General features: G+C 39.1%; 1 protein-coding gene across 1 annotated transcript in view; it reads left to right on the top strand.

Annotated features, from left to right (window-relative positions):
• Positions 1-8,493, top strand: part of LOC308699098 (rho GTPase-activating protein 40-like) — a gene marked incomplete at its 5' end in the record, with an annotated part of 11,473 nt that extends 2,980 nt beyond the window's left edge. The window contains 7 exons of the mRNA XM_081379686.1: positions 525-684; positions 1,465-1,547; positions 2,612-2,818; positions 4,321-4,464; positions 5,418-5,563; positions 5,674-5,729; positions 6,057-8,493. Coding sequence (XP_081235812.1) covers positions 525-684; positions 1,465-1,547; positions 2,612-2,818; positions 4,321-4,464; positions 5,418-5,563; positions 5,674-5,729; positions 6,057-6,160 — 900 coding nt within the window. The 3' untranslated portion in view covers positions 6,161-8,493. The remainder of the gene's footprint in view (positions 1-524; positions 685-1,464; positions 1,548-2,611; positions 2,819-4,320; positions 4,465-5,417; positions 5,564-5,673; positions 5,730-6,056) is intronic.
• Positions 8,494-9,922: the final 1,429 nt, after the last annotated feature.

Raw genomic sequence — 9,922 nt, 5'->3', positions numbered from 1 at the left:
TGTAGTTAAATTTAACAGCTGACAGATATTCAACATAATTCATGTGTGAGACAGTCTAACAGAAGGACGGACAAAACCAGTCAAATATCAACTGAGTTCTGCTCATATTTCATTACCATTTTAAAAACTATAGCGAATAAACTGAGATAATGTGAGAAATGTTGAAGATGTCTGAATACATTTTGGTTTGACTGTATATACTGTATATATATTTATACATAATTTATATTATATATAAATATTTTATATATAAATAACACATTTTCTTATGTATTTATTACACATTTTGTAGGTATTTATATATACAAAATAATTATGCACAGTACACACACATACATTATGTAAACACAAACGTATTTTAGATGCGATTAATCGTTGCCCAGCACTAAATATAATAAATGTAAAAGTACCCTGAGGTACTGGGAGTTTTATCTCAGAGTGCCATCCCATCAGGCCCGTGGTGTGTGTGCGAGTGCTGTTTGTCACCTGAAGGCTCACAGTGTTTGGTTGTGTGTTCCTCTCAGGTTCTGCAGCAGAAGTTGGAGAACTCGTTCTACAGCGGTTCCTTCGTCTGGGACGAGGTGAGTCCGAACGACGCCGCGGCGCTGATGAAGAAGTTGATCCGGGAACTCCCGGCGCCGCTGCTGACCGCCGAACACCTCAATGCCTTCAGTGCCGTCAGAGGTGTGTATGAGGGCCTCACTCGGGTCCTGTAGGTCCTACAGCATGCTCTAGGGGTGTGACGGTTCTCGGTAAAAAATCGACCCGTACCGTAACGCATTCGCACCGCGGTTGATCTCAAATCTGATCTGGTGTGTTGAAAATAACAACGCGTAGAACAGACAGTTCCGCTAATGTGTGTTTCTGTCGATGGATGCACATGCTGGCTCCCCAACCACACATTACAACAGCGATGAAAAAAGAAAATGTGAACAGAACGGTCACTCTATGCGAACTTTGAACCGTTGCACTCCTAGCGTGCCACATCACAGTCGCTGCATCTTCACCGAAACTCTCATTTATCTCTGACACATGATCTAAAAGCTTACTGATTTATTATTTTTATAATTTTTTTACTTTTTTGTGAAAAACTATATTAATGATATCTGCATACATTCACGTTGGTTCTGTTCTGTTCACCCTGAGGAGGGTTATTGCCGCTAGGCTGCCCAGAACTGAACCATACCGCTAATCCAAACTGTATGCTAACTGTCAGTCGTATCTGACGATAGTGCTCCTGACAGAACCTGTGCTAAATGAAAGAAAACAGGATGACAAAAATATTGAATCCAGTATTTGGTAATTGATAAAGGGAAATGAGTAATTTAAAAGGATTGTCATTTTTGACTTGTAACATATAAATTAGGATTTTTGTATTATTAGGACGCGAGGGGTTAAAGGACAGTTTCTTCTAGACTGAAGAGTGTTTCTGATGAAGGATGATTTGTCAATTGTCTTGTACAGATATAGCAGACCTGAAGCAGAAGCTGCACATGCTGAATCTCCTTGTGTTGCTGCTGCCAGAGCCCAACAGAAACACACTGAAGGTACAACACACACACACACACACATATATACACACATATACACTCTCTCACACACACACACACACACACACACACACACACACACACACACAAACACACACATATACACTCTCTCACACACACACACACACACACACACACACATATACACACACTCAGACACATATACACACACACATACACACATTCACTCACACACTTACACATATATACGCTCACACACTCACTCACACACACACACACACATACACTTATACACACACTCACACACACACACTCAAACACTTACACGCACACACACACTCATAGACGTGACTCATCATCATCACCGCTCTGGTCCCGTTACGTAAGAGAAATTCCTTAACACATTCAACATTTGCTCTCTGTGTGTGTGTGTGTGTGTGTGTGTGTGTGTGTGTGTGTGTGTGTGTGTGTGTGTGTGTGTGTGTGTGTGTGTGAGTGTGTGTGTGTGTGTGTTCAAGCGTCACACAGCTCACAGTCAGTCGTTTATATAACTGTGTCTCTCTGTGTTTAGCTTCTGCTGTTGATGAATGTTAAATTCACATGAAACGCTTTTCACAACCCAACTCACTTCAAGAGTTCGTCCGTCGTCCTGTCATCATTCACTCGCCCTCGTGTCACTCACACCCGCGGGACTCTCTCTCTTCACTGCAACACAGAAGCAGATATTTCTAAGAACAGTGGACCAAACAACACTGACTTACATTATAACATAAAAACACTAAGGCGTTACTCAAAAATATCTCCACGCATCTATTCATCAAATAATCCTGAAAAATAAAATGTATCACAGTTTCCACAGAAATATTAAACTGTTTTCAACACTGATAATAATCATAAATGTTCCTTGATCATCAAATCCTCATATTAGAGTGATTTCTGAAGGATCATGTGACACTGAAGACTGGAGTAATGATGCTGAACATTCACAGGAATAAACTACACTTTACTGTATATTCACATAGACAACAGATGATTTACACTGCTATTTTCACCGTATTTTCGATGTGTGTGTGTGTGTGTGTGTGTGTGTGTGTGTGCAGGCGCTGCTGGAGTTCCTCAGTAAGGTCGTGTCCTGTGAGCGTCAGAACCGCATGAACCTGTGGGCCGTCTCCACCATCATGGCTCCCAATCTCTTCCTCCATAAAGCGGTTCCCAGTAAGCTCTCGTCGGGTCCGGAGAAGGGCCAGGCGGAGCGGGCGGCCCACATCATGAGGCTCCTCATCCGGTACCAGGACCTGCTGTGGACGGTGAAGAGCTTCAGTTCCTCTCGCTAGTCCTCAAACATCATGTCCACACTCCTGTTATTAGGCATATTCTAGGATATTGCCCAGATAAGCTAAAAACATATGCACTTAATTGACCCTTTGCAGGGAGTTTGATTGACAGGCGATCTGGCCAATCATAATCCAACATCCGCCCAATCCGGCATTTTTGTCCGACACAGCAGTCAGAGAGTTAGTAGATTAACGTTGGAGGATTTGAACTTGACGGTGTGATGTTCATTCATGTTTATTTGATGCTATAAAAAAAAAGCAGTGATTCGGAGCTCATGATTTCAGGAAACGAGACTTTGAAACGTTTTGAAATGTAGGGGGCGAAGATCTCTGCAAACCCATCAACCAGCATCCTTATATTTTTTTGGGGAGTTTTATAAATTTGTAGACATTTTCAATTACACATTTGTATAGTAAAAATGAAGAGTTTTAGTTAAAAGCTCTCCATAAAACAAGCCCTACTTTTGTACAGACGATTATTTGTTGACTGAATTTAAAGTCCCTCTGTAATCAACCATTTTATCCCTTAAAACTCATCTTTAATCACCAAAATGACATATTTAAACGTTTTTTTCCCTTGAAAAATGCCTTAAAATATCTTGAGTGTAACTCGACACCCTTGCCTCATTTAGTATGTGCGGTTCTATGAATATGCAAATGAGCCCCGCCTCCACTCACTCCCTCAGCTCAGAGATCCACTGGTTGACGATCACACGTTGATCTGATTGGTTACAAGGTAGTTTGTGACGTCAGAAACACCAGCGATTTCAAAGCGTGTTTTTGAGACTGTCTTTGGTTCACTGCAGTTTTAAGGAGGAAATACTCAGCAATGGTGTCGACTTATGAACTTACACATGGTTTGTCTTAAAGCAGATTAAAAACACCACATAGACACATAAACAACATTATAAGCTGGATGTTCACCACAGGGGGACTTAAATAGATTACACTTTCGATTAAACATTTGCAATTGGTTTGTAAAAGGTGTTCGCTGCATTTACACAGTTCTGACCAGCAGGGGTCGCCAGCGTCTCCAGCGGAGAGATCAGTTCAGTCGATTCAAAGTTTTAAAAAGCTTTGTTTCTCTCATCACTAGCAGACATGCGCATAAATTATGAGGGAAAGACATTTACCTTTTTATAATAAATCCATTGATGCGCAACAAAAAAAAAGTCACATATGACAGAGGAATGTTTGGAGTAACGACGAGATGTGAACATACTCAAACATCATATTTGAGAAAGAAGTGGGAAAACATCAACGAAAAGATGTGATAAACCTCGGACAAGAGAACATGACAGTGTTTATTGTGTTTCGGATTGCAGAAACTTCCATTACTGATGTTTTGCACCAGTTTCCCAGGAAGTGCTGATTTTGTTTTCTTGAACGCATGGGATGGAAACGTTGCTTTATTAAATGTGCATGATTACAGTGGTTTTGTCTGCTTCATGAGCGCTTGCTCTGCTGTTCTGCAGGTTCCTAACTTCTTGCTGAGTCAAGTGAGGAAACTGAACGAGAACAGCAGCCGTCGGTACCAGTTCTACGACAAGCGCATCAAGAACCTCCTCAGGAAGATCCACACCGACAGCAGAGACAAACCCGACAAGAACTCCAGCGAGGTGAGAGAGAGAGGGGTGGAGACACTGTGAGAGAGAGGGAGAGGGAGAGGGAGAGAGGAGGAGGGGAGAGGGGGGAGAGAGAGAGTATGTGTGTGTGTGTGTGTGTGTGTGTGAGAGAGAGAGGGGTGGAGACACTGTGAGAGAGAGGGAGAGGGAGAGGGAGAGGGAGAGGGAGAGGGGGAGGGAGAGGGGGAGAGGAGGAGGGGAGAGGAGGAGGGGAGAGGGGGGAGAGAGAGAGTATGTGTGTGTGTGTGTGTGTGTGTGAGAGAGAGAGGGAGAGAGAGAGGGAGAGAGAGAGGGGTGGAGACACTGTGAGAGAGAGGGAGAGGGAGAGGGAGAGGGAGAGGGGGAGAGGAGGAGGGGAGAGGAGGAGGGGAGAGGGGGGAGAGAGAGAGTATGTGTGTGTGTGTGTGTGTGTGTGAGAGAGAGAGAGGGAGAGAGAGAGACTGTGAGAGAGAGAGCGACAGATCGTGAGTGTGTGTGTGTGTGTGTGTGTGTGTGTGTGTGTGTGTGTGTGTGTGTGTGTGCGCGCGAGTGTGAGTGTGTGAGAGGATGAAGGGATGATCCCTTTAGAGGCTTTAGTCTCAGGAACAGACGCTTACAGGACCTGATTGAACACATGAAGTGCGTAAAGGCTCTAGAGATCGTGACATGAGCTCATGTGAGATGCTCCTAAAAACAGAATCATCTTCTATTATGAAAAAACCGTTCACTTCAAATCATGGAGAATAATTATAGATTTTTGCATAAAGGAAATGAAGTCTATTTGACATCCATCGTAACATTATTTTCATGTCGGTTTGCTGTCAAATTCTCAAGTTTGATTTTCTTAATTTTAAAATGCTATATTATAAAATATATATTCATGTTGAATTGTATTCAATTAAATATAATATGAATATGTTCAGATATCTATATAATTCTTTTGTGTGTGTGTGTGTGTGTGTGTTCAGCAGTGTCGTACTGTAAAGATCCAGCTGGGTGACGTGAGTTCCTCGATGGAGTTTCGTCTCGCCGTTAACTCTCGCGCCTCAGACCTGATGTCACAGTTTTATAAAGAGCTGCACGCCTCGGATAACAGCAGGGCGCTCCTGAAACGGTAACACACACAGGCACACACACACGGGCACACACACACATACACACACACACACACACACAAATAAATCCTTCAGTATAATGCATTAGCCTATATTTTCCCTCTCACAGAAACGGCTCCACATCATTCCCAGACTGTGCCGTCTATGAAGTTGGTGGGAATATCGGTAAGTGTTTTTGTTTTGTGCCAAATGAGACAAAACCCAAAACAGAGTTATTATAGTTATTATACAGAGTTATCATAGTTAACTCCAGTCTCAAATGGGAATATCGTGTTGGCCGTGTGCATGAGGAGAAAGCCCATCATCCAGAAAACAATACTGGAATATTTATATGAATATTATATGGGACACCTCTCTCAGTTTGTTATGTATAAATGTATGTTTATGTTTAATGTGCTGTCCACCCAGTTTCTGCATTTAAACAGCACTTTATACACGTGTTTAAACTACACATGTATATTTGTAATGGCTCAATCTTGTTTCATGGATCAGGTGAACATTGTTTGGATCCAGAGACTCATTTGTTTGACTTGCACAACAACAACCCGAGCGGTGAGTGGATCATCAAACTGAGATCGGCCAGCAGAGGGCAGTAGACACACACACACACTCCTTTAGACGACTGGAGACCTTTGACCCCTGAGGGGAACTAGAATGAATCACAGCGCTGGTGTTTCTTCAGGCGTGAGATCGAGGTTTGAACACTGAGGTCCCGCAGAAGCTCTGAGATGGAGATGTGCAGCTGGACTCCTGCTCATCCGGACTCTCGTGTGTGTGTGTGTGTGTGTGTGTGTTGTACTGGTGTAAAGCGGAGATCTGATGCAGCTCACGGTTCTGATTATTTATTAAGTGCCAGTGCACATCTGTGTTTGTTGATGTGATGAATGAATGTCTGATGCCTCGCAGTATTACACATCAAAACATGTTCGTGTCACTGCAGCTCTTCTATGATCTGAGTTATGACCTTCAGTTCTACATTTACACGTTACTGTACTATATCGAAGCACTTTCTAAACTTTGACGGCTCTTTATCGCTCTGTGTTTCCTTTGACTCTAACCTGATGTTTATATGGAAGCTTGTTTACGCCACGCAATAAAAAATAAAAAAGGTATTTGCAATTTTTTATCTGACTTTATTTCTTACAATTTTGAGTTTATATCTTGCAATTTATAAACTTGGTTTATAAACTCGAAATTGTGAAAAAAGTCAAAATTGCAGTTTATAAATTCATAATTGCGAGAAAAAGTCAAAATTGTAGTTAATAAACTCAGAATTGCAATAAAAAGTAAAAATTGCGGTTAATAAACTGAATTGCGAGAAAAAAGTCAGAATTGTGATTTATAAACTCAGAATTGCGCAAAAAAAGTCGGACTTGCGATTTATAACCTCAAAATTGCAAGAAAAGGTCAAAATTGCGATTTCTAAAACCGGGAATTGTGAGAAAAAAGTCCTAATTGTGATTTATAAACTTGCAGTTGCGAGGGAAAAGTCCTAATTGCAATTTATAAACTGGGAATTGCAAGAAAAAAAGTCACAATTGTCGTTTATAAACTCGCAATTGAGAGAAAAAAGTCATAATTATCGTTTATAAACTGGGAATTGTGAGAAAAGAGTCAAAATTGATGTTTATAAACTGGGAATTGCGAGAAAAAGTAAAAATTTGTCGTTTATAAACTCAGATTTGCGAGAAAAAATCACAATTGACGTTTATAAACTCGCAATTGAGAGAAAAAAGTCAGAATTGTTGTTTATAAACTGAATTGTGAGGAAAAAGTCAAAATGGTTGTTTATAAACTGGGAATTGCGGGGAAAAAGTCAAAATTGTTGTTTATAAACTGGGAATTGCGAGGAAAAAGTCAAAGTTGTTGTTTATAAACTCGCAGTTGTGAGAAAAACTCATAATTACGAGATAAATTGCAATTCCCTTTTTCTCTGTCATTCCGCGGCGGAAACGATCTTCCGAATGTTCCGATAGTATTGTGTATGATGTCATTTGTCATATTCCCGAGTGTTAGTGAGATCATGCTGTGTAACAGTCGATAACATCCATCACACACACTGTCACGCCTCATCCCTCATCCAAACACGTTCATCTTCGCTAATGTTCATATGACACACACACCGTCACACTGAAGCTCAGATTAAAGCCGCATGGCGTCGCTCTGGCGATGAGCACTTGAGAAATATGGCTAGTCTGATGGTGAAATATACTGAACGTTCAGAAATGACATTTCATAAGCTAATGGGAATGTTGAACACATTTATCCGGGAGAGCGGGCGGTGTGTGTGTCACAGTCGGCTGGTCAGGGACAAAGCCTGAAGAAAGATGTTCTGTCAGATGTAGGTCATCGTTGAGGCGACACATGGACGACTTCCCATCAACACACACACACACACACACACACACACACACACTGACAGCCTCTGGCTTCGGGGATTTTACTGTTTGCCTGTCAGGCACATGAACAATATTCCATCATTCTCTTGAACTTGGTGTATAATCAGTATTTCTCTGTTGTATCGCTGCACTGCTAAAGTTCAACCCAATCTCTGTCTTGTTTTCCAGCAAAACATCCTTTAATCACGAGACATTTACTGGAGAATGAAGTGAGACTGTTCTGAAAACAGCTACACATTTTATCTCAGAACACAAAGACTTCTTCAGTCATTCTGCTTCTCCAGTAAATGTGTCTTTATTTAAGAATTTTACACCTCATCATTTCTTAATTTTATAAGACTTTTTAATCTCGTAATTATGACTTGATGTTTGATATTTGTGCTGGAAAACAAGACCGAAGCACTGAGGAAGAACACGATTTCTGCAGTGTTTTCTAATGTGAAGGATAATGAATTAAATGCTTGTATTTGTGAATGCGCTTTTTGTAAACAGATTTGTATTGATGATGTAATAAACTGACTTTGAATGTGTTCTGGTTCTGGTGTGTGTGCGTGCGTGTGTGTGTGTGTGTGTGTTAGATGTGCTGTGAAACGCCAGTGCTATCAGTGACTCCAGGCGTACGGTTTATTGATCCCGCATCTCTCGCTCTGATCAGTTGCTGAACGGGGTTTTATTGTTGATCGTTACTGATAAACTCACTCTTCGTGTGTGTTAGATCTGTGGAAGCGCACGTAAACACACTCGGGTTCTTCTAAATCATAATTGTGACATGAAATAATATTTTCGACTTTGTCATAATTATGACTTAAAAAGAAAAATGTATGACTTGTAATTTATACTTTTTACCTCATAATTTTGACTTTTTAATCTCATAATTATGACAATTTCAACTTTATATCTTAAATTTTGAGTTTTTGTCAATTATGACGAGTCAAAATTATGATAGCATATGAGATTAAGTCGTTACGAGATAAAATAGAAATTATGAGATAATTGTAAATTGATCTAAATTCATAATTATGACTTAGAATGCCAATTTTATCCTTGTAATAATTTCAATTTCTTAATCTCATAAAATGACGGTATTCTAGACTTTATCTCATAATTTTGATTTGTTTCAGAATTTTGAATTTTTATCATAATTATTACAGTTGTAATTTATACTTTTGAACTCATTATTTTGACTTTTTTATCATTTCAAATTTTAGTAATAATTTAATAGTAATAAATAATAGTAATAAATCTCATAATTATGACAGTGTTTTAATTTCTCATAATTTCGTCGTAATTTAGAATTTTTATCTCATAATTATGATTTAGTATGTCAATTTAGACTATCTCATAATTTTGACTTTTTGAATGTTATAATTTTGACTTTTATCTCATAATTTTATGAGTGTCGTAATATCGATTTTTTTACCTCATAATTTCTACCTTATCTCATAATTGTGACTTTTTGTCATAATTTCAACTTTTTGTAGTAATTTTGAATTTTTATCTCATTTTATATGAAATTTTACTTTTTAATCTCATAATTGATTTATTATGTCAATTTTGACTTTATCTCATAATTTCAACTTTTTAATCTCACAGTGACATTGTATGTCATCATTTCAACTTTCGTAATTTTGACTGTCATAATTGACATAAAAAGACATAATTGACTTACAAAGTCATAATTCCATATTTTAATATAATTTTTTATCTCATAATTTTGAGTTTTTATGTCAAAATGATGAGACAAAAGTCAAAATTATGAGATAAAAAATCTAAATGTCTCCAAATTCATTATTATGACATAGTATGTCATAATTCCTACTTTAATATCATAACTTTGACTTTTAATTTCATAATTAGATTTGACCAAAGCATGATTGTGGCGGAGATGTGCTTCGACACAGACGGTCGATTCCATGTCTCTGATTCCGGATGAAGATCAAAAACACAAATAATCCTGTC

Source organism: Scardinius erythrophthalmus (genome assembly GCF_964197995.2).
Source record: "Scardinius erythrophthalmus genome assembly, chromosome: 12".
NCBI classification, from domain to species: Eukaryota; Metazoa; Chordata; class Actinopteri; order Cypriniformes; family Leuciscidae; genus Scardinius; species Scardinius erythrophthalmus.
This window is presented reverse-complemented; position numbering and strand designations above follow the sequence as displayed.